This window comes from Nycticebus coucang, chromosome 17 (genome assembly GCF_027406575.1).
Source record: "Nycticebus coucang isolate mNycCou1 chromosome 17, mNycCou1.pri, whole genome shotgun sequence".
Taxonomy (NCBI): domain Eukaryota; kingdom Metazoa; phylum Chordata; class Mammalia; order Primates; family Lorisidae; genus Nycticebus; species Nycticebus coucang.
Window position 1 is genome coordinate 54,995,001 of NC_069796.1, and position 25,760 is coordinate 55,020,760.

Below are 25,760 nucleotides of genomic sequence, written 5' to 3' on the forward strand. Positions count from 1 at the left end.
CCAGGCTTTAGAGTTGAAAGAGATTCTACAGAGGATTTAATCCCACCTTGGTTAAACATACTACCTGTGTTATTATTTGCTTTGTGTGTTCATACACACCTTTTGGGGGTGGGACAAAAGTAAAAGGGACTTTACCTAACAAATGCAATCAATATAACCTGGTTTCTTGTACCCTCAATGAATCCTCAACAATAAAAAAAAAAAAAAAGAAAGGAAAGCAAAGAAAGGAAAAAGAAAAAAAATCACTACTTTTGTTATTATTTGGCTCATATAAAAAGTGGCAGCCCTAATAGAAAAACAGTATTTCTTTGGAAAAAAGGTAAGAATCCATAGAAATAAATATAATGACAACAAAAAATATTAAATTATAGGCATCATTACAACCATGGCCTGTTCTTTCTTCAAAAAGGAGAATAAGTGATAGGCATCAAAGATGACCAGCATCAAACTGAGACTTTCTCACTGGCTTACTCATAAAGATTAAAAGAGAATTGAAAAGAGGATGTCTTCACCTTGTAGTCAGTAGTCAATGCCACTTACTTCAATGTATGTTCCAACACCATCTCCCATACCATCCAGACGTGGGCGACACTCACTTAGTGATTTGCCCAAGATTACCCAGTGACTCAGTGACAAACACAGGCAAGAACTCAGTTTAGGTTTCCCGCCTTCCAGCCCTGCCTCTTTTCACAACTCCACGCTGCCCCACCACCAGTGGAGTAAGTCTATTTGCTCTGGAGATCTGGAGTACTCACTTTCTCACCCCTTCTCACCAAAGCCTAGAGGCAAAAGGACTGAAAATTCACACTTTGTACAAGTCCCCACCCTACCCTCCTCACAGGTAAAGAGCATTGGCCACCTGAAAAGTCCTGGGCATTCATAGACTGATGTTCTGCTCCACTTGCCCCCTCTCCTACCCACTGAATGTTCCTGCAATGAAAAGACCCCAGGAGGGCAGTGTCAGAGGGACAAGGGTGGGGAAAGAAACCCCTTGAGACAAAGAGACACAGAAGTCATTCCATTACCCTCATGCCTTGGCGACTTGTGGCTGCAGCTAGAACCCTGCTCAGGGTCAGGGTTCCCATCTCTGTAAGGCAGAGCAGGCAGTAGCTTACAGAGAACTGGTAACGTCAAGGCAAATCTTCTGGGGATTATGTATATTCCAAGATGAACTACCCAAAATACAGCAGTCACCCATACCAGAGACTGAATGTGGAAACAACTTCGATCCTGCCCCAATCCCCTAAGCCACATATTTTTAATTTTCCATCACTGTGCTAAGAGAAGGAACTATGTAGAAACAAAGATTTTTCTTTTAAAAATCTTCTAAGCCTTGGGCCAGAAGTACCTCTGGAGACAGCAGGCCTTATTTTCCTGACATGCAAGACCCCTGCTCACTAATGTGTAGTCCAAGTAGATATTCAACTGGTAGCAAAGGTTCTCCATGGGGGCACCCACATAATAGTCAGACTGGAGCCTCTGTTTCTGAAAAATTCCTCACCCTTTGGGAGAGTCCTCAGCCAGTGCTTATGCTCCCCTCCACGATCCACGTTCCTTGCTGAGGATTTGTTTTGAGTCAGGATGTTCTATGGTGCATTGTACAGCAGCCGGTCCCTGAGCACACAGTGCTGAGAAGAGCCGCCCCCACAACCATCACTTTCACGGTATTCGCCTTGCCAATTATTAGTACAATGGGCCAATTCCCATCCTGTGTTGCTCTTGGGGAAAATATGCAGGCTAGGGAACTGGCCTAGATTGGAAATGGAACAGCAAAAGCTGCCAATTAACATGAGTTCCTTTTTTATATTCCCTAAAGGGGTTAGTCTCTAGGGACAATTTATAAAAGGTATGATCCCAAGCCCTCTGGGAACTCCTTAGATGCCTTGAATCTCTTTGGGTGGGGACAAGTGTCAAAGGTCACTTGGTCCAACTTTGAGAATTCCTTACATAACCTCATCAGCTTTTTCCTTACATAACCTCATCAGCTTTTTCCACACTTACGTTTAAGGAACCTATTATTACCTATGGAAGTGCAACTCTTCTTTGGACAACTCTATTTATTTCAAAGTTCTTACTTTAATTGAGCCAAATTCACCTCTCCATAGCTTTCCCACTTCGATCTCTGCTAATGAGTTAGCCTAGTCAATCATTCAGTTTTCCCTCCCAGAAAATCATCAACTGCTTGGGGGAAACAGTTCGTAGGTCAAAAATAAAAGTTTTGGCGAAGCACAAGAGAAAGGCTAATGGGTGAACTTTTCTGTGCAGTCCCTGAAAGCCAAAGTCAGGTTACATGTGGAAGGTTTGCCAGCAGCCCCTGAAACTCCAGGTATAAGCATATCAGAAAGTGTGTGGACTTCTGCTAGAACACACAGAAGAGCAGAGCTGCATCCTTCACTTTGTAAAAATTTGTGCTTTTACCAAGAAGATAAGAATGGTTATGGGGGGGGAAACAGAAAGAGGGAAGGAGGGAGGTGGGTGGGGCCTTGGTGTGTGTCACACTTTATGGGGGCAAGACATGATTGCAAGAGGGACTTTACCTAACAATTGCAATCAGTGTAACCTGGCTTATTGTACCCTCAATGAATCCCCAACAATAAAAAAAAAAAAAAAAAAAAGAAGGGATAGAAGCATTTGGAGAGACTGAAGCATGGTCCAGATTTAGCAGGCCTTGCTGATGGGCAGCACCAGTCTCAGTGGAAGGACTGGTCTGATGGACAAAGGCCTTGGCCTCTCCCCAGAACTTTTCTACATATGCCATAAAGAAAGCTGCAAGTCTCTCCGCCATAGACCTGGCTCAAAGCCAGCCCCACATTCTTGGAAGGAATGTTAGTTCAGAAACATAGAAGCAACCTGGGATAGTCCCCCAGTACATGGGAAAAGCAAGGAGAAATATGGGGGGGAATCTCTCTTCCACATGAGTGAGGCAGCAGATGAAAACAACAGGTTAAGGAAAACAGATGAAGAGGCCTCATCACCACAGCAACAAGCCCAGCAATCCTGAAAGACAGGATTTTTATTTTTCTGTTCACCTGTCACTCTTCTCAGCACTGTCACTCTTTTTCAGTGCTCCTGGCAGGAGATGAGTTGTGAGTTTTTCACTCCTACCAACCAGCTGCCTGGCTTTTGGGCCGTGCAGTGCTATGAGATGGGAGGAGAATGAGGTCCCCAGAGAGGTGCTCAGAAACCTCAAACTCCACCTCTCCCTTTTCCCTGAGAAGCATGGGCATAGCTATTTGTTCACAGGTCCACTAGGAAGCCCCCTCTTATGGACACTGTGGGCCAGAGGAGGAATCAGAGCTCTGGCCCTCACATAAAAGGGGTTTTTGTTCCTATCTAAGTCTTCTCCATTATATTTCAACAGAGCAACTCAAAGGGAGTCAATAAAAGCAACTGAACAGAAGACTGTGGCCTTGGACCGCCTCAGAAAGATCTAAGTTTTGTACTATCAAAAAGTTAATGGAGGGTGACGCCTATGGCTCAAAAGAGTAGGCATATGCTGGAGGTGGTGGGTTCAAACCCAGCCCGGGCCAAAAACTGCAAAAAAAAAAGTTAATGGAACACAACAGGAGAATCACAGAACCTTATCTAGATGGGAACTCCTCAAATGTCTGGACTCAGACCAGATCGACACCAGCCCTTCATCCCACACCCTGTTAAATGATGCCAAACTGGAGAGTTATGTTGCACCTGATATTGGTAGTGAGAGTGTGTGGTCTCCTCCTCCTGCTACTATAGAACTGTGTCAGTATAAATAAGGATCAATGATGCTGTGGGTCCTGCAAGAGGCAGCAGTTCCTATATATCTAGCAGTTCTCTGTGTAGAATGTCTCCATACCCACTGCCATCTTGCTAGGCAAGAGACCTCCTTCAGAAGTGAGGGGTGCTATCCACCTCTGGACAAAATCAGTTTTTTGACCCTCTTTCTATAGTTGCATATAATGGAACATACCCTTCCCCCTAACTTCCATTTGAAGATCTGATCCTAATCCCTTCCCAGAGAGGACAGAAATGGAAACTTCACCTTCTATAGCTAGGGAAGCAGGTACCCTCTCAGAGTCTTTTGAAGATAATAAAAGAAAAAAAGTACACACACTACTCCCTTATCCTTGAAGGCCATCCATGGCCAAGAGGAACTTAGAAAAGACCATGAAGAAGAAAACAGCTTTGGTGACCAAGGGGACCAGGTGTGCCTCAGCTATTGAAAGTCTACTCAGGGAGGCGGAGCAAGATGGCGGCTGAGTAACAGCTTCCTTGCATCTGGGCACCATGAGTCTGGGGAGATAGGACTCCAGGCATCTCTGGCTGGTGGGAACTGCCTATCATCACTCCTATGAGGATACAGGGAGTAAGCAAGAGGCTTCTGGACCCCAAGAGAAGGACTAAAACAGTGGAAAACCGGCAAGTGGTCGCGTGTATTCAATCCGTCTAAACCCGCCCACAACTGTAAGTTCAGTAGCAGCGAGACTGCAAACCAGAAAGGCCTTACCTGTGAACTGTTTTGGTGTCTTTGGACTTGGCACTCAGCTGAACGGCCTTGGGGAGAGCCTGAGCGGGAGTGCGGAGAACTTTGGCCGTTGTCTAGGGCCCCAGTCTGAGCCGCTGAGCCAGACGGAGCTAATAGTGTTTGGCGGTGGGTCACACGGAACCGTTGTCAGTGATCTGCCCCGGCAAGCTCCGCCCTCAGGGTCGCAGAGCTAGAAATGGGTGGGAGCTGGTAACCCAACAACCAAGTAGCCTAAGGGTGGGGTCTGAGCCACCTTGCAGCCCTAACCCTCAGGGGCAGGGTGAGACCGGTTTTGGCACACTTGGGTAAGTGGATAGCCACCTCAGCAGTGATTCCAGCAAGAAAGCTGGGAAACCTTCTGCTCAGCAAGTTTACAAGTTCAAAGTGCCTTTTAAGTGGGCTGAAGAGAGATTTAGGGTGTCTACCTGCTGGGGTTTGAGAAATCAGCAACCTCCAGTCGTATCAGAACTTTGATTAACATCTCATACCCCAGAAGACCAGGTGTTGCCCAGACAATATTCAATAACATATACAAACTGCTTTGTTTTTGGTTGTGTATTTTTTTCTTTTTTTTGTTTGGTTGTTTTTTTTGTTTGTTTGTTTATTTTGACGTTGTTCATGTTCTTTTGTTTTTTAATTTCAATCTTTTCCATACAGATCCCTTTTTCTTTCTCAGTTTTTCTAGTTTAATTATACTTTCCCATTGCTGCCTTTTTCAACAACTAGAACTTCATTTTTGCTAGTGTTTCTACCGCTATCATTTGGTTTTTCACCCAATTTTATCCCCATAAATTTTTCTGTTTGCTTGTTTTGGTTTGATTTCTAGCATTTTTGTCTTTCCTCTCTACTTGGTGGAGGTGGGGTACTGTGTCTGATCAGGTTAGCAAAGAGCTGCTGACCTCAAGGGAACCACCCAACTGGGCACCCCCAGAAGGTGGGGTTTTTTAAGGTTGTGTCAAAGTACCCTACTGTACACCTATATTGCCCTGTGTCCCTCTTTCTGTGCCTCTCTTCTTTTTGTCAATATTCCTTATACCCACCCCCTCTCCTTTCTCTATCTTTCTTTTTTTTCTTATCACTCGGTCCTCCTTTCTTTCATCCCTTTTTTGCTCTTCAACCTTCTCACCCTTCTGGTCCTGTAACCCTTAGTCCACAGGCACGAGAACTTAAAGAGCAAGAGGAAGTGAAAGGAAAATTAGGGCAAGGAAACAGATAAAAGAAATCACTCATGAGGAAGAATCAGCAGAAAACTCCAGGCAACATGAAGAAACAGTCTAGAACAACCCCACCAAGGGACCATGAGGTAGCTACTGCAGATGATTCCACCTGTAAAGAAATGTTAGGAATGACAGAAAGGGAATTTAGAATACACATGTTAAAAACAATGAAAGAAATGATGGAAACAATGAAGGAAATTGCTAATAAAGTGGAAAATAACCAAAAGGAAATCCAAACACAGAATCAAATAAGAGATGAACAATATGAAGAATATAAAAAGGATATAGCAGACCTGAAGGAACTGAAACAGTCAATTAGGGAACTTAAAGATGCAATGGAAAGTATCAGCAACAGGTTAGACCATGCAGAAGAAAGAATTTCAGAGGTAGAAGACAAAGTTCTTGAGATAACTCAGACAGTAAAAGAGGCAGAAAAGAAGAGAGAGAAAGCAGAACGTTCACTGTCAGAATTATGGGACTTTATGAAGCGTTCCAACATACGAGTTATAGGAATTCCACAAGGGGAAGAAGAATGCCCCAGAGGAATGAAAGCCATACTAGACAATATTATAAAAGAAAATTTCCCAAACATCACCAAAGATTCTGACACACTGCTTTCAGAGGGCTATCAGACCCCAGGTCACCTCAACTCTAACCAAGCTTCTCCAAGACACATTGTGATGAACCTGTCCAAAGTCAAGACAAAAGAAAAGATTCTGCAAGCTGCCAGGAGTAAGCGCCAGTTGACCTACAGGGGCAAATCCATCAGAGTGACCGCAGACTTCTCTAATGAAACTTTCCAAGCAAGAAGACAATGGTCATCTATCTTTAATCTACTTAAACAGAACAATTTCCAGCCCAGAATTCTGTACCCTGCTAAGATAAGCTTCAAAATTGACGGAGAAATCAAATCATTTACGGATATACAAACATTGAGGAAATTCGCCACAACAAGACCAGCTCTACAGGAAATACTTCAACCTGTTCTGCACACTGACCACCACCAAGAATGGAGAAGCATGAATCCTATGTACTCAATCTTGATATGAGGACAATTAATGACAATTAAGGTTATGGGGGGAAGAAGAAAGAGGGATGGAGGGAGGGTGGTGGGGCCTTAGTGTGTGTCACACTTTATGGGGGCAAGACATGATTGCAAGAGGGACTTTACCTAACAATTGCAATCAGTGTAACTGGCTTATTGTACCCTCAATGAATCCCCAACAATAAAAAAAAAAAAAAAGAGTCTACTCAGCTTGTGAAGCCAGCAGCCTCTAGCCTTTGAGTATACCACCTTCCCACAGGGTGACCCCCATCTACTCCCTCTGAACCTCACTGCCAACCACTCTTTGCCAAGGTGTGAGCTGATAATATGTTAACTCCCCACCCCACCCCTGCTGCTGTCTAAACAGAAGAGATTTGTAGGAACTTCTCTTAGCTGCATGACCTCCAAGGATTCTAAAGAATTACTCTCCAGAGAAACAATTACTTGCCTCATGACATGTGACTCACACAGAGAGACATTTTGAATGTTCTAAAAATCATGTGAAGTAGGAATTTACTTGTTCAGCCAACTCTTTAACCAAGCACCAGATTCATTTTTGCATATTTCCTTCAGCAGGCCATTATAAAAGAGCAGGAGAAATTTTGCCCCTTTGAATCCTTTGAATAATCACTTCCACTGTTTCTAAAACCAGACTATACCATGCCAAGTATAACCTATGTTCAAGATCCGTCTGCCTTAACAGACAGGAAGCCACCAAGGGGGGATATTTTAGATACTACTACAGCTCTGATGGCCATGGCTGTTTCTGAAGATGGAAGTCATGCCGTTATTTGCCAGCTTCAGTCCCCAAGCTCAGCCCTGCTGAATCCTGTACAATGCACCAAGTAGAACTAGGACAGAAGCCACTGACTTGGTCTAGAAGAGATTCCTATCTACATGCCCAGATTCTAATAGGCAGATGTCAGAGAAGTCCCAAGGGCAATACAGTCCACCCTTTGGCTCACCTATAGCCACACCTGAAAAGGAATACATGGAAAGGTGTGACAGCCTTACCCTATCCAGTGCCACCAACCAGCCAGGGATGATGCGTGCCTATGTCCATTGAAGAAGGTGTTTCATTTTAATTCAATGAAATACTTATTATGTCTGAAAAAATAATATAAACAAAAGTGTTAGAACTACCACTCATGAATATTCTTCTGAGATTTAAAGATATTCTTTTGCCCCTCAGTCTCCCACTGTCGAATCCCATTGGAGGTGACAGAACTCAGGGATAATCTCACCAGAACAATGTCTTCCTTGGGCTCCACAGGGCAAGCTCTGTCCACCTCCTATTGGACATGAGTATTCCCAGGCTCCTAGGAATTAACCACCCTTCTTGGTGACCCTGCTTATCTGAAACTAATTCAGGATCTTTTACCACAGGCAGCAAAGATTTCTAAATTCAGCCACCTGGGTCTGCCTACAGTGTTTTTAGCAAGCACCACCAACAGAAAAATGACACCAATTAAGCATAATTATTGGGATTTAATAGAGTCATTTTTCTAACTCAGTGCTTTTTTACTATTCCAAGCCCCCCATTTTGTCACCTAAATTGGGACTCGGAGCAGTAAGTTAACGTATATATCAGTTAGTCTTTATTATACGTACAGTAACTGTCTTATTAAATTGAAATCCAATGCACATCTAGGGGAAAGTTCATTTTAAGTACCAAGTCTCAGAAAAACACCTGGAGATATAAACAATGAGTGAGACCAATGTGTTGCTGAGCAACAGAGTGAAGGGGGGCAGGAATACAGCTGAAAAGGAAGGGACGTAGTTTTTTGAAAAAGAATAGGATAAGCTTGAGAGTGCAGACTGGTACAGCTGCCCTGAATTCCTTGTATCTCCCACCCTAGAAAAGGCATTGAGGAGGGTGAAACATACTTATAAATTCAACAAAACTAAGGATGCTTGGAAATTTTATATTTTTTTTCCCCTGGGGAGTGTTTAATACTGGATCAGTGAATAAAAGGCCTTTCCAACTACTGTGAATGTTAAAGAGGGTGTGGGGTTGAGTGTATGTGTGTAAATATGCTGTTGCTTTGATGGTCTTCAGCCACCTGCCTCACTTTATTCTTTCCCCCTTCCCCTTCCTTCCTTTCCTAGGATAAGACAAGCGCTCTGAGCCTCAGCAATGTGGCAGGCGTGTTCTACATCCTGATCGGAGGACTCGGACTAGCCATGCTGGTTGCCTTAATCGAGTTCTGCTACAAATCTCGTAGTGAATCCAAGCGGATGAAGGTGGCATCGTCTTCCCGGGCCTTTTTCCTAAACTGTTCTCTGATACAGCTGGGTGTCCTGGGGTCTATGAAGAGGGTGGGAGTGACAAGTGATTGCAGTCAGCCCAAGATGGGAAGCAGGGACAGAGACAGAGGCAGCCGTGAGAAAGGAAGGAAGATGGGGTGTGTCTAGGCAAACACGAGAACAACTGCACCTGCCGGAGAAGGGTCAGTGAGATCAAAGGTGAGGAGTTTGAGTGGACAGTCAGCACGGCAGGAGGCACGACTGATCGCTACAAAGGCTGACTCCCTCTGAAGTTGCACTGATAGAAGTTGAGCTCCCCAGCAAGGTGAAGGGGTGCCTGCCTTGCTCTGTGCTGATCCTGTACTTGGTGAACTGAGTCTTTTCTCAGTTTCCATGCTGCGAGATAGACATTAGTAAAGAGGATCACGCTCAGAGAAAGGTAAGAAGATTAGTTAGATGACCCCAAACCACATGAAATGCAGCTGAAGGGACCTGGAGAAGAGAAGAACTGTGCAGGAGTTAAGAGGTATCTGTGAAAATATGAGTACTTTCCAGGTAGGAAAAAAAACAGACCTGTTTTGTGGGATCTCAAAGTACAGATACAGCAAGAACAAGTGACTTAAAGTGACAGAAAATAGATGTTGACACAATATGCAAAGTCTACCTTTCTAACAGAGATACTCAAAGATGGAATGGACTACCCCCAAAAGTAGTGAGTTCCTTGTCACTGAGGGTATACAAGTAGAGGCTGACTAATTCTTGACAAGGATATGAATTCAAGCACCTAAAGGGTGTTTGGGTAAAATAACTTTTAAGCCTTCTCATATTTCATCATTTAACTTTAGTAAGAAAATATTTATGGAAGTTAATCATGTGAACAATACCATGAGCAAGATATTATGAGGAAGGAGAGTGGGCTGAGGTACAATGTGTACCCTTCAGCAATTTTGAATCTCAACCAAAAAATGGGCACAGATGAACCCCGGCACAGTGGTATGCACCTGTAGTCCCAGCTGCTTGGGAAGCTGAGGCAGGAGAATCATTAGTGCCCAGGAGTTTGAATCCAGCCTGGGCAACATAGCTCTGCATCTAACAAACACACACACACAAAAAAAAAGAATAGAAAAGAAAAGAAAGAAAAAATGACAGGGATAGGAAGAGAAAGGAAAGGTAAAGATTATAAGGGAAGGGAAGGAAGAGAAAAGAATAGACACAGAAAAATTACTCAACAAGATACCCTATGGTATAGATAGGAAGAACTGTAGGAATTTAGAGGACGAAGTAATTTGGAGAAGGCTTCTAGTAAGAGGCTGTAACTCAGAAGGACAAGTGGGGTTGAGACTGAGAAGGAAAAAAAAGTGCTGTCACTCTGGGCAACACACCAGTGGTTGTATGTTGGACTAGCCTAGCCCTATAAGGGGTGTCCAACCTTTATTTTCTCTCCATGGCACATTCGAAGAATAGGAATTATCTCAGGCCACACATTAAATACACAAACACTACCAAAACTGATGAGCAAAAGGAAAAGATGCATACAGACTTTTCATGATACCCAACACCACAGAGAAGCAAAAATAGTCCTCATACAATCAGGATGTGGCCCATGGGCCACAGGTTGGACACCCCTGCCTACACTATTACCTTAGCTTAACTAAACTAATAAGAGCCATTGGTAAAATTTGCTCTCCTAGAATGTTCTTTATGAAACTCATTTTTCTGTTTTTTGTTTTTTTTTTATTGTTGGGGATTCATTGAGGGTACAATAAGCCAGGTTACACTGATTGCAATTGTTAGGTAAAGTCCCTCTTGCAATCATGTCTTGCCCCCATAAACTGTGACACACACCAAGGCCCCGTCCACCTCCCTCCTTCCCTCTTTCTGTTTGCCCCCCCATAACCATAATTGTCATTAATTGTCCTCATATCAAAATTGAGTACATAGGATTCATGCTTCTCCATTCTTGTGATGCTTTACTAAGAATAATGTCTTCCACGTCCATCCAGGTTAATACGAAGGATGTAAAGTCTCCATTTTTTTTAATGGCTGAATAGTATTCCATGGTATACATATACCACAGCTTGTTAATCCATTCCTGGGTTGGTGGGCATTTAGGCTGTTTCCACATTTTGGCGATTGTAAATTGAGCTGCAATAAACAGTCTAGTACAAGTGTCCTTATGATAAAAGGATTTTTTTCCTTCTGGGTAGATGCCCAGTAATGGCATTGCAGGATCAAATGGGAGGTCTAGCTTGAGTGCTTTGAGGTTTCTCCATACTTCCTTCCAGAAAGGTTGTACTAGTTTGCAGTCCCACCAGCAGTGTAAAAGTGTTCCCTTCTCTCCACATCCACGCCAGCATCTGCAGTTTTGAGATTTTGTGATGTGGGCCATTCTCACTGGGGTTAGATGATATCTCAGGGTTGTTTTGATTTGCATTTCTCTTATATATAGAGATGATGAACATTTTTTCATGTGTTTGTTAGCCATTCGTCTGTCATCTTTAGAGAAAGTTCTATTCATGTCTCTTGCCCATTGATATAAGGGATTGTTGGCTTTTTTCATGTGGATTAATTTGAGTTCTCTATAGATCCTAGTTATCAAGCTTTTGTCTGATTGAAAATATGCAAATATCCTTTCCCATTGTGTAGGTTGTCTCTTTGCTTTGGTTATTGTCTCCTTAGCTGTACAGAAGCTTTTCAGTTTAATGAAGTCCCATTTGTTTATTTTTGTTGTTGTTGCAATTGCCATGGCAGTCTTCTTCATGAAGTCTTCCCCCAGGCCAATATCTTCCAGTGTTTTTCCTATGCTTTCTTTGAGGATTTTTATTGTTTCATGCCTTAAGTTTAAGTCCTTTATCCATCTTGAATCAATTTTTGTGAGTGGGGAAAGGTGTGGGTCCAATTTCAGTCTTTTACATGTAGACATCCAGTTCTCCCAACACCATTTATTGAATAGGGAGTCTTTCCCCCAAGGTATGTTCTTGTTTGGTTTATCAAAGATTAGGTGGTTGTAAAATGTTAGTTTCATTTCTTGGTTTTCAATTCGATTCCAAGTGTCTATGTCTCTGTTTTTGTGCCAGTACCATGCTGTCTTGAGCACTATGGCTTTGTAGTACAGACTAAAATCTGGTATGCTGATGCCCCCAGCTTTATTTTTGTTACAGAGAACTGCCTTAGCTATACGGGGTTTTTTCCGGTTCCATACAAAACGCAGAATCATTTTTTCCAAATCTTGAAAGTACGATGTTGGTATTTTGATAGGAATGGCATTGAATAGGTAGATTGCTTTGGGAAGTATAGACATTTTAACAATGTTGATTCTTCCCATCCATGAGCATGGTATGTTCTTCCATTTGTTAATATCCTCTGCTATTTCCTTTCTGAGGATTTCATAGTTTTCTTTATAGAGGTCCTTCACCTCCTTCGTTAGGTATATTCCTAGGTATTATATTTTCTTTGAGACTATGGTGAAGGGAGTTGTGTTCTTAATTAGCTTCTTATTTTGACTGTTACTGGTGTACACAAAGGCTACTGACTTGTGGACATTGATTTTATATCCTGAAACATTACTGTATTTTTTGATGACTTCTAGGAGTCTTGTGGTTGAGTCTTTGGGGTTCTCTAAGTATAAGATCATGTCATCAGCAAAGAGGGAGAGTTTGACCTCCTCTGCTCCCATGTGGATTCCCTTTATTTCCTTGTCTTTCCTAATTGTATTGGCTAGAACTTCCAGCACTACGTTGAATAATAAAGGTGACAGAGGACAACCTTGTCTGGTTCCAGTTCTAAGAGGAAAAGCTTTCAGTTTTACTCCATTCAGTAAAATATTGGCTGTGGGTTTATCATAGATAGCTTCAGTCAGTTTTAGAAATGTGCCACCTATGCCTATACTCTTCAGTGTTCTAATTAGAAAAGGATGCTGGATTTTATCAAATGCTTTTCCTGCATCTATTGAGAGGATCATGTGATCTTTATTTTTGCCTCTGTTAATATGGTGGATAACGTTTATAGACTTGCGTATGTTAAACCAGCCTTGCATCCCTGGGATGAAGCCTACTTGATCATGATGAATGACTTTTTTGATGATAAGCTGTAATCTTTTGGCTAGGATTTTGTTAAGAATTTTTGCGTCTATGTTCATGAGTGAGATTGGTCTGAAATTCTCCTTTTTGTTTGGGTCTTTTCCTGGTTTTGGTATCAGGGTGATGTTTGCTTCATAGAATGTGTTGGGGAAGATTCCTTCTTCCTCAATTTTTTGGAATAATTTCTGCAGTATAGGAATAAGCTCTTCCTTGAAGGTTTGATAGAATTCTGGAGTGAAGCCATCTGGACCAGGGCATTTTTTGGTTGGAAGCTTTTTTATTGTTTCTTTGATCTCAGTGCTTGAAATTGATCTGTTCAGGAGCTCTATTTCTTCCTGGCTGAGTCTAGGGAGAGGGTGTGATTCCAAATATTGATCCATTTCTTTCACATTATCAAATTTCTGGGCATAGAGTTTCTGGTAATATTCAGAGATGATCTCTTGTATCTCTGTGGGATCAGTTGTTATTTCCCCTTTATCATTTCTGATTGAGGTTACTAGAATTTTACTTTTCTATTCCTCGTTAGTCTGGCCAATGGTTTATCTATTTTATTTATTTTTTCAAAAAACCAACTACTTGTTTCATTAATTTTCTGAATGATTCTTTTGTTTTCAATTTCATTGATCTCTGATTTGATTTTGGGTATTTCTTTTCTTCTACTGAGTTTAGGCTTAGATTGTTCTTCTTTTTCCAAGTCCATAAGATCTCTTGTGAGATTGTTGATGTGCTCTCTTTCTGTTTTTCGAATGTAGGCATCTAAAGCGATGAATTTTCCTCTCAAAACTGCTTTTGCAGTATCCCACAGGTTTTGGTAGCTTGTGTCTTCATTGTTGTTATGCTCAAGGAAGTTAATGATTTCCTGTTTTATTTCTTCCTTCACCCATCTGTTATTCAACAGAAGATTGTTTAGTTTCCTGAAACTCACTTTTCAAGACACAATTGCTCCCATGCTCAGCATACCCACTCTCAGGTCACAAACAGAGCCACCTGCCCAGCCCCTCCCTGCCTCGTGCCCCATGTCCTACTCATGCCTCCACAGTCACCCCTGGAAGACATCTCTGTGCATGTGCCCTTCTGTTTCAGAACTCTGTATTTAGTTCTGTGTGTGGGGAAGTGGGGGTGAGGTAGGAGGACCTTTGGTCCTGGCATTCAGCATTTCCACATCATAGCTCCAGCCTACCACCTCCCCACCCCTGGCCCCGGCAATCTGCTCTCCTCACAGACTCTATAAACTCTAGCCACCCACCTCAGGCTTCCAACCATGTGCCGTTGTGCAGGCTGATCCCTCACCCGGTCCTCTGTTAACATAGGGCCCACTGAAAAGACAGCTTCCCTGAGATATGATAACAAGGAACAATCAAGGGAGGGAAGCACAATGGCATTTGACCAGGGGACCAAGGAACATCTCAGTCCTAACCTTGACCTCCTTGCCCATTGCTAGATCCTCTCAGAAAAGGCAAAGACAACAAAGATGTGGGCTTCAGGCCCTAAATCAAGCGTAAACCTCCAAGGACTCCTCTAAGAATATACACAAAGTTTTCTTTACCCATTCTACCCAAGGCATAAGCCTAAAGACTCTCCTATCTTACACACCGAAGTGCTACCCCAGTGACAAAGAGAGGGGCAGGGCAAGAGCTAGGTGAGCTAGGACCCATAAACTCCCCTAAACCTTCCTTGCATAGCATTACTCAAAATAGATCCCCAGAGTTGACCCATTAGAGATCACAGGTGTGTCCTCCTCACCTAGGACACAGGACAGGTCACAGGAGTGTCCTCATCTCTTAGGACACAGGACTGGTCACAGGAGTGTCCTCCTCCCTTAGGACACAGGACAGGTCACAGGAGGGTCCTCCTCACCTAGGACACAGAACAGGTCATTGGAGTGTCATCCTCCCTTAGGACACAGAACTGGTCACAAAAGTGTCCTTCTCACCTAGGACACAGGACAGGTCACAGGAGTGTCCTCATCTCTTAGGACACAGGACTGGTCACAGAAGTATCCTCATCTCTTAGGACATGGGACAGGTCACAGGCGTGTCCTCCTCACCTAGGACACATTAGTGACAGGTCACAGGAGTGTCCTCCTCCTTAGGACACAGGACAGGTCATCAGCATGTCCTCCTCACCTAGGATACAGGACAGGTCACAGGAATGTCCTCATCTCTTAGGACACAGGACTGGTCACAGGAGTGTCCTCATCTCTTAGGACACAGGACAGGTCACAGGTGTGTCCTCCTCACCTAGGACACATTAGTGACAGATCACAGGAGTGTCCTCCTCCTTAGGACACAGGACAGGTCACAGAAGTGTCCTCCTCACCTAGGACACAGGACAGATCACAAGCATGTCCTCCTCACCTAGGACACAGGACAGATCACAAGCATGTCCTCCTCACCTAGGACACAGGACAGATCACAGTAGTGTCCTCCCCAGGACAGAGGCAGGGTGGTGGCCTGGAGACAGAATGGGCACCAATCCTATCTGCTCCGTTTGTTAACTGTGTTACCTTGGACTAGTTGTAGTAACTCTCTGATCCTCATTTTCTATAAAATGGGGGCAGTGGTAGTACGTACCTCATAAAATTGTTGTGAGGATTATCCATGTATGAAATAACGGATATAAGGGACTCGACAAAATGCCTGGGCCATAGCAGCCCTCAATAAATAAGAATTATAATAATAACAGCAATGATAACTAGTATTTATGATAATAGCTATCATTAGTGGCCAGCTACATCCTCCTTAAAACTTTACTTTTACTGTCCCCACTTAAATGTGAGAGGTTTTTTGAGCTGTACAGAGTGTAAATTCCTTAAGGTAAGAAGCTGCGCCTCATTTCTTTTTGGGCATCCCCCACACGTAGGGTAAGTATTAGTAAAATGAGTGTGGCATTGTATCTGGAGGAGAAAGTCTCCTGGAGGTAGAGACAGGGCATTGGAGGGAGCCACTCCTAGTTTAAGCAAATATTGCCAGCAAAACCACCCAATTCAGCAACGGCAATACCATCCAAGGTAGTTTCAACCCCATATGTTTGTACTCATAAATGTGATGAATGAGACTAAGCATTCAGCAAACAGGACACCTCTGGACATCCAGCCCTTCTTCTGAAATAACCCTAGCTCCCAATAATCATGATTGCCAGGTAGTAGTAGCTAAAGGGTGGCTAAAGGCTGGGATCATCTTAAAACCGGGACAATGTTGACCTTTACCACTGAAGTCATAATATTCAGGTTAATATTAAAAAAAAAATTCTCTGAAAAAAAGCCACTGAATCATCTAGCTTCTTAGAGACATTCTCACCCTTCCCTTTACAATGAAGATGTTACATTTCTCAAAAGCCAACATCAGGGTTCCTTGGAATCATTAATTCAGTATTTTCCACCTGGATATTCTATAATTACTTCCATTGATTAGCATGACTTCTGCCCAACTCACTGAAGCTCCTAATAGAATTTTTCATCTTGTAGCTGCAGAAAATATATTTTATTTATTAACCAACTCAGCCTTTAATTGTTAAATTACCATCAACTCCTCTCCTACTCAAAAGAGATAAGTGGAATGTATTCCACTCGCATCTCAGACTTTCCATCTTTGCAGTTTTTTTATTATTCTGTGCTTTGCCTTCTCCAAAAGCAAGTAGCCCTTCTCGGAAAGGCAGCCCCCAACCTTACACAGAGCCCCAGATCAATAAGAGTCCAGGGCCTTTGGCAAGAACTTTCTATTTCTGTCCTTGATTACAGTATTTGGCTAATTCCTTGGGCTTTGAGCCCCTAAACTAGTTGCAGGGTCAGTTTCTCATGTCTCAGTAGTGTTTAAAGGACCCTTTTCCACTCTTCATGGATGAGAGCGGGAGGAGAAAAGGGGATAGGAAGGAAAAACAGCAGGACAGAGAAAAAGAAGAGAGGAAAGGACAGTTTTTTAGTAACTTTTATATTCAAAGTGCTTTCAATACATTTCCTTAACCATGTAATGTGTTGTTTTTACAATCCTACAAATGTAGAGGTAGAGGCTCAGAAAAGCTAGTGGCTTGTCCTAGCTTGGTCACACAAGCCAGGAGCTGGAGAACAGGAATGAGACCTCCAGCATGGCCTCCATAAAGCCCAGGCTCTTGGTACTACTCAGGCCACTTCTAAACTTCTCTCTCCTGCTTCAATCCCATGGCAATTTTGAGCACCTCCTATATGTCCCTCCAGTCCCAGCCAGTGTTGTACACAAAGACAAGTGAAATGCAGTCCTACCTTTGGGTTTACCTGATCTAGTTATTGAGGCTAACCGTGGTATTTAATCCCTTTCTTTGCATTGAGAGTCTCTTTAATGTGTCAATGATCAGGACACACAAACAATGTCACAGAGACTAGTGGAAAGGCACCCTAAAGGCGTCCCTTCCATAAGACATACTGAGCACCACTGTATGCCAGGCAATGCTTGGCACTGGGGATATGGTCAGGAACAAAGTAGATACAGCTTCTGTTTTGAGAGTGTGATGGAGAGGACAGAGGATAAACAACACTTACATGTTCGATGAGTGTTAGTGCTGTCAGGTGTAGAGCAGAGCCCTGTCCTGATGGGACAGTGGGGGCTGGGGAGGTCAGGGTCACAGGTGACATTTAACAGAGTTGAAGCATGACATAGAGCGAGAGAGTTGCCAGCCAAGGATGCACAAGTGTTGGAGACCCCAAGATTCAAACTCTTGACCAGGAATGGAATGAAGGCCAGGGAGACTGAAACATAGAAAGACTGAGGGAAAGGGGGTGGCACGTGCGACTAGGGGAGTCAGTGAGGGTCTTCAGGCAGCCCGCAACATTTAAATTGTCATGCAGTAGTAAAAATGTGTAACCTAAGACATTCCAAATTGAAAGAAGTCTCAGACCCCCCTTCCTTTCCCCCCACCACCTGAGAAAACAGAGTAGAACCTGAGCCCTTAGCTAATATTAAGGATAACCACCTTTATTATTCACCACCTTGCTTCCCTAGGAAAATAAGCCCTAGCCTCTCCCAACCCCTGGAGAGCTGCTAACCTTTCAAAATTATAGGTGGCTGTGCTCACACGGGGCATATTTAAGCAACAGCAATTGACAGCTCACACATTTCCCTGGAATTAACCAGCAGCTGAGAGACTTGATAAGTTAGGAGAGGGCCCTCCACAGCAGGCGGTCACTCTAGTTTCTGGCACATGTGCCTAGATTAGGTCATTACTGAGTCTTAAGTTTTTATTAGGATGTTCTATGATGTGCAAGAGGCTGGATGGACTTTTCTTAGAAAAGCAAGTGGCTGAGAAGTTTGGGTGTAGTCACTGTTAGAGAGATGAGTCTCTGAAGGGCTAATTTGGGAGAATTTAAAATTAGACTTTACTCATCCTTTTCTGAGTCTCAGTTTAAAAAAAAAAAAAAAACCCAATGGCCACAACTACACAAATGAATTTTGAATGGCTGGTAGGTATGTCAAGGGTAAACAAAGGAGAACCACATTTCCTAAAGGAACGATGATATGAACTTATGACAGCTTAGCTACAGGGGTAGGAAGAGCCATGTTTAGAAGGCCATCGGCCTTGTCCCTACGTTACCTTAAACAAGTCAGTAGTAAGTCATCAGTTTCTCTGTAAAGGGAATCAGTTTCTTTGTAAAGTGAGTGGGATAAACTAGATCTGTGTGTTTCAAGCTTCTAGCTTTTATAACTCTACATGTTCAGACCATACCCAACACCTATTAAGTCAGCATCTCTAACGTAGCATTTCAGAATCAGATTTTTTTTCCCAAAACTTCCTTGATGATTCCATTATGCAACTAAGTTTGAGAACTAGTGATCTAATTTTGACTTTTAACATTGCCTTCCACCCCAGAGTTTTGACTCTATTAATCTCTTCTCCTGGGATTCTATAAATGCATTGCAAAGAAAGCCAGTAAGAAGGCAGTACCCTCCCCCACGATAGGGGGATGGAGTCATTGACCTCTGCAAAACCCTCAGCTTCCTTGAAAACCAATTCTAATGGTATGACCTTAGAAGTTTTTAGTTACCTGTTTGTCTAAGTTATCTGAGGCCTTGGCAAGCACTAATGTTGACCAATGTGTCATCAATCTTGTTCTTTAAGATAAATTCATGAAGCACCACCAACTTCAATGGAATATCATGAGAATATGTGAGGCCAAGGTGATGTGTGTAAACTTTAATTTTTTTTAATTAAAGAGATGTGGCAGAGAAAAATCATGAAGGATAGACCTTCCAAGCTAATCTATACAAGTTTCCATATTTCCCATGGATATAAATAAAATGTTATTTTCTTTTAAACATTTTTAGGTGAGAATAAGTAACCATTAATTCCTCATGTTTTCAATTTACATTTCCCTCATGTAACATTGCTGTAGCATTAATTTGGCCTTTGACTTAGAAGAATTCAATCCAGGTCCCACTTCCCCTTCAGTGGAGAACAGCCAAAGGAAAATGTAAATAAATCAAGTCCCAGGGTTTGACAAGGAGAAGGAGACAGAACCAGCGTGGGTGGAGCATCATATGGGGCAAATCTGTCTGAATCATGGATTTTAAAAAGAAAGAACATTTTAAAATATTGTCAGAATTCCTTGCCAATAATAGAAAGCTATCAGAAAAAGAAAAAAAAAAAACAGTGAAACAAAAATTAGGTCAAATTTCCCCTGTTTATCACTGCCTGGGCACAGTAGGTTAACTGACTTCTTTGATTACTAGAATCATGGCAATATGCAAGTGAAAAAGCCATACACTTTTTGAGAAAGATCCTAGGTAGTTGGCTTTTCTTAGATAAATTCAAAAACTCTATTATGCATCTAACTGCATTCTGGGCACTCTGGGGGCTGGCTGAGGATTGAGAAGACCTGGCCCTTGCTTTCCTCCAAACAACTCTCTTACAGAAGATGAAACCTATACACCTAAGAAGAACCATTACAACAGGGGCTAGTACTAGGCTAGTGTAGTCTAGGAAGACTTCCGGAAGGAGGGGAGAATAGAATAAGCCTTGAAGAGAAGATTAGGTTTAGAGAAAGAAACCTTCCAACTCATAGATAATTCCTCTGCCTTATGTTGATTTCCACCAAGAAACCAAAATTCTATGGTTGTTTATAAATGGGAAGAGGTAGACAGGAAGAGATACGGGTTTGGATTTTATGTCATGAAGTTTCTTTCTCCAAAGGAACATTGAACAGAACCCATCCTCTTGTCTAATAGGATATGGTTCTGGATCTACTTTGTGACCTTGAACATCCCACTTCACTTATGTGATTCTGGGGCCATTCTTAAAGTTCTATTCAGATCAAGAATTCCAAAATCCTAGAAACCAGAAGTTTCATGGTGCTGATCTGATGTGTCACTCTAGAAGTGCTGATTCTCCATGCTGATGGGAAACAGTTGAGGCAAATGAAGATCTTTAGAATGCATTCTCATTTTATTCAGCACATGCCCCTTTCCAATTACATTTTGCATATGCTTTATTCAAAGAACTACTACATTCCCTTAATACATGCTGCTAGAGGAAGGATAGCATTTTTCCTGAAGCAAATCAAAAGCGGTTTTTTATTTTAACCCAACAATAACACACCTTCAATTTCTTTTAACACTTCAAAACATTTTTTATGCAGTAGCACTATTCTTGCTAATAAAAGTCTATAGGTACATAGATAATCATATGTTATAGACAAAGAGATTTTAAAAGTTTAGAAAAGTAAAGAGAGATGCACAAGTTGATGCATCTTGCAACTACGCAAGTAGTTGATGTCCGAATCTGAACTAGAATCCAAGTTTCCCAAACCCACTTTCCAGAAACTTTTTCACTTGGTTATATTGCTACATTTATCATCCTCAATAATAGCAATAACATATCTGACCTTTGAGAAATCACTGAGTGTAAGAATCAGAGAGGAGCTCACCCAATCTAGATCACCTCATTAATCATTAAACCCCAGGCACAGAGAGGGGATCAGACTCATCCATAGCCATGCACCAGTTTTGTGAGTGACTGGGAGGTCAAGATTAGCGTAGTAGAATAGAAAAGTAGTTGGATAGGGAAGGAGAGTCAGAGTTACCATATTTACTTCAGTCTTGATGCATTCACTTTACCAATCATTGCCAAGGACCCGGGGAAGAACCCCCGGTCCTCCTGAAAAGGGTTTCTGTTTGATCCCACAGCAATCCATCAATGAAGCCATACGGACATCGACCCTCCCCCGAAACAGTGGGACAGGAGCCAGCGGTGGTGGCAGTGGAGAGAATGGCCGGGTAGTCAGCCATGACTTCCCCAAGTCCATGCAATCTATTCCCTGCATGAGCCACAGTTCAGGGATGCCCTTGGGAGCCACAGGATTGTAACTGGAGCAGATGAAGACCCTTGGGGAGCAGACTTGGGCTCCCCCAGCCCCATCCCAAACCCTTCAGTGCCAAAAATAACAAAATGAAACGCAACCACCACCAACTACTGCGACCACAAGGAGGATGATTCAACAGATTTTCCTAAAGAATTGAAAAACCATTTTACTGTCCCTTTTCCTTTTTTTGATGTTTCTTCGCCCTTTTCTGTTTGCTAAATGAGGATGATGAATAACACTGTATTGCAATAAGGGGAGGGTAACCCTGTCTAATGAATCCTGTGTCTCTGACAGTGGAGCCACTAGAACACCAATAAGGGAAACTGGACTGTTTTCTTTTAATTCTGTTGTTGATTGTCTTAGTGTGTGCAATTTTTTTTCTTACTAATCTCCATGGTTTGCAGGTCCTGTTAGGCCCTTTCCTTCTCCTCACTTATTCCCCACACCCAACTCATCTCTCTTCAGTTTTCAGATTGGAGATTCAAGAATTGTTCCACCTTACAAGCAAGCAAAAGGAAAATGCAACCTTCAAACTAATTAACCATGGGGGCTCTCCACATTAACCTCCACTCATGGCTCCAAGCCTTGGAAGGAGACAAACATTGTTGCAGAAGTGGGCTGACTTCCCCAGGTGGGGCACAGCCTAAGCACTGATTCAGTTGAGAACGCAAGTGTGAATCAACTCAGCATGAGGGTGGTGGAGAAGGCAAGGGCAGATGTGCAGTCAGAGGAGGACTCCTGAAGTTACTGCTGCTCAGAAAAAGTTTCCTTTGATTTGTAAGAGCCATGGGCCATAGGTAGTATGGTGTATTTCTTCACAGAGTTGACCTCAACTCCGAGAAGTATGTCCTTCTGGTGTGCTCAAGCTCAAAGGCACTCTGGTGGCTGAAGCGCAGTTGGCCTCCTGAACCAAATAGAGCTTGGAATGAGCTGACAGCTGGGAAGATATTGCCCATGATTCCTGATTTTCCTTTGCTTAACATCTGAAAAGGAACCCCATTGTGGAGTAGACTCTCTGTGGAGCCTCTGGCATGGGGGGCAATGCTATGTAAGCTAAAGGCAAAAGGAGAATTTTGGAAGAGGAAGCCTCATCAAACCCCACATGCAACAGAGCTTTCCATGGTGCCGCCTGTTTTAAGTTTGAGAGACCAAATATGAAGTTTAGGATTATGCTGAGGCAGAGAATTTGGATTTCTATGTTAATATAGAGTGTTGTTTTAACATGTGGCCAGATAATGTTCTGTCATCTTTAAAAAGCAAGATACCCAAGACCAAACACTATTTGAAGAAAGATAGGGGAGATGGATTGATAATGACCTTAGGGGACCATAAGATCCCTGACCCCAACTTCTAACCCAAGGAGGTGTGACCTTCCCCCTGTTTAAGACAGAACAAGGACATTGTGTTCCAGTGACCAGAGTCGATACACCTATGATTGTAACTACAAAGCTGAACTAAAGCAAAACTGGAGAAGTTACATGGTTCATGGAGAGAAGCCCAGGCTGACTGCAACTTTGGTTTGAAGTGGGAGTCCCCAGAACATGGCATTCTTGGAGACCCCAGCTCTCATTCTTGGTGCAATTGGCTTCCAACTCTCCAGCATCCACTCTCATAGGTGCATGATTCAATGAGTGCCATGTGTCACCGGCTTTTATTGATAACCATATTCTGGCTTGTTTCCTTACCCTCTACTTCTATCCAGTCTTCTTTGCTAGGGGTTATCATTAGCAATTGACATGCTAAAGGTTTTGGACCCTACCTTGGGGTAGGTGAGCAATGATCAGCTTTATCCGTGGATTCTTTCAGTGGACACCCACCATCTCTATGTCGCTCCCATTCTCCCATCATCAGCTATAGCAAAGAATCATTCCAAAATCAAACTCTTCACCCTTTTAACTCAAGTGTTTTTGTTCAGTCTCTCGTGTAATGTGGGCATGGTCTGTGAAGCCGGACCCTCAAAATGAATTACCACTTTTCACTACTGCCAGCTGATGCCCCACACTCCCCTGCCCTTGCTCCAGATTTTCCTCCTCCCTCAGCCTTCAGCCTACCACTGCAGAATGTGATATCACCCACAATTAGAGAGTCTGCATCTCAAAAGAGGTGGAAATTACCCTGTACCATCAACAAGCTTCAAAAACCTTTTGCCTTTGGCCTGGTAAGATGCCTCTCCAGCCACTGAGCCCACCAGTAACATGATCTGATAGAGACTGTACTAGAAATGAAGGCCTGTACTGCAAGGGAGTCTAAGAATCCAGTAGAAGACGCTTTTCATCAGTGGACGGGTGAAGCAAAAACAAAAGCAAGAAAAAAGTTAACTTGTATTATGTATTTTTACTACTCTTTTCTTAAAAATAGAGCATTGGGAAAACTCTGAAAGAGATTGACATTTTTCTCAACAGGAATCCATACTTAACAGTTCTGGCTTTCATTAAATTTTGCTCTTTGGTAACTGGGCCTTTTATTTAACATCTATATTTGTTTTAACTCTCTTGGCAGATGTGTGAAAGGATTCTTGCTTGATCAAACACTAAGTTTTTTCTTTCCCTTTTTTTTTTTTTTAATTCCTGTTTTTCTTTCAAATAGCCAGGGTAATTTTTTTTTTCTTCTTGGCATTTGCATAAAATGAAAATATCACCAAGAATTAAATCACTGTGGATCCATAATCTATTTTTCATATTTGTCAATTCCATGTTTGTGCCATTTCTGAAGCAGGGACTCTAGAGATTACGTCCTTATTGCTGAGCCTAAGACCAGTAGGTTTCTCACTATGACCACTGTGCCTGACTCACAAACCAATCTCAAGTCATTTCAGCTGAACTAGAACACTGTGCACTATTCATCCAAATAGGATAATAAAGACAAACAGAGAGTGACTTACAGGGGCCACAGTTCCAATTGCATAGAGTAACTGGGCTTGACTTGTAGTAACTACAGTTCCTCCACGGGGGAACAGGATATCTCACATGGGATGCTTCCCAGAAATCTCTAACTTGAGTCCAGGTATAATTGTGTTATAAATGTTCACAAAGTTACAGACAGAACCAAATCTAGATGATAATTTTGGTCTGCATCCCATGACCCTCATTCTTGCCTGAAAGCTTTTCTTTCCCTCAAGCAAGATGGACTTTCTGTAAAGGAGCTGACATTTGTTGACACTTAGATATTGATAATTAAGAAGGCGTTTTCTTTCTCAAGAAACAATGAATATTAACAAGGGCCAGAAGTCTAAAATAAATGAACAAAGAAGTTTGGTTTTTTTGTTTTTTTTTTTTTTTATTGTTGGGGATTCATTGAGGGTACAATAAGCCAGGTTACACTGATTGCAATTGTTAGGTAAAGTCCCTCTTGCAAGTTTTAATAGTGGCATGGGCAGTGACTACTATGTTAGGAAAGGGCTGGAGGAAGGGAGGCTTGCAGGCTTGTGTGAAGGTACAGTCATTGTTCACATCTACTTTCCATGACCTGGCAGCATGCAGGATGCCTCTGAGTAACAAAGTACTTAACACCAGTTGACATGCAGAGAACACAGCTTTCTGCTGCCTTACTGTCAAATATTTGGGCAACGATCATAATAGCTTTAATACCACAGACTACCACGTGCTGAGCAATTACTATGTTGAGCATGTTTCATACCTTCTATGTTATGATAATGGACCTTGTTCACAATCATTTCAATGACTGACTGAGCCAGGATTTGAACTAGTTCTTCTTAAATCCAAAACCTCTACATCCCTAACTACCCACCTCAGTGTTAACCATGATGAGTGATGGCCGGGAAAATACCAGGTGAGCAGTTCTCTGCCTGCCTGCTGTGCCAAAGTAATGGAAACTAATGGAAAGGTTAAAGGTACACCTGCCAGTCCTTAGAGAAAGCCAGCCATGCTCTCTAGGGCATGAAGATATCACTGAAACAGACAGGATTACAGAAAGGGGAGGGGAAGAAAGAGGAGTCCCACTCTGAGTCCCTTTAAAATAGGTCTAGGCTTGGAAGCAGTAAGCAAGTCGGAGAGGGGACTGGAAAGCAGCTCCCAGGAGCAAAAGAAGCTCCAGCCTGGAGAGGGTCACAGGGACCTCATAAGGAAAATGGAAATAACTTGTTTTGTGTGAACAAGTCCAGAATCAATCCTAGAAATTACAGGGCAATGGATTTAGGGCCACCTATTGGTCAAAGTAAACTCATTATAGAATTACATTACCCCTGGAGTTAGAACAGGCCTGTTTCAAGGAGAGGCTGTAGGTATGAAAGTGGAAATACATATCCTCTGATTTTCCTTCCATCCCAGAGTCCTAGAATTCACAAGACTATTAACTTGATGTCTTCTGTGTGCCAAGCAGAGGG

The 25,760-nt window shown here is 42.6% G+C and overlaps 1 protein-coding gene across 2 annotated transcripts in view; it reads left to right on the plus strand.

Annotated features, from left to right (window-relative positions):
* GRIA1 (glutamate ionotropic receptor AMPA type subunit 1) overlaps positions 1 to 24,082 on the plus strand; it is a 368,086-nt gene extending 344,004 nt beyond the window's left edge. For both annotated transcript variants that reach the window (XM_053566867.1, XM_053566868.1), the window contains exons 15-16: positions 8,876 to 9,010; positions 21,222 to 24,082. In XM_053566867.1, coding sequence (XP_053422842.1) covers positions 8,876 to 9,010; positions 21,222 to 21,422 — 336 coding nt within the window. In that variant the 3' untranslated portion in view covers positions 21,423 to 24,082. The remainder of the gene's footprint in view (positions 1 to 8,875; positions 9,011 to 21,221) is intronic.
* Positions 24,083 to 25,760: the final 1,678 nt, after the last annotated feature.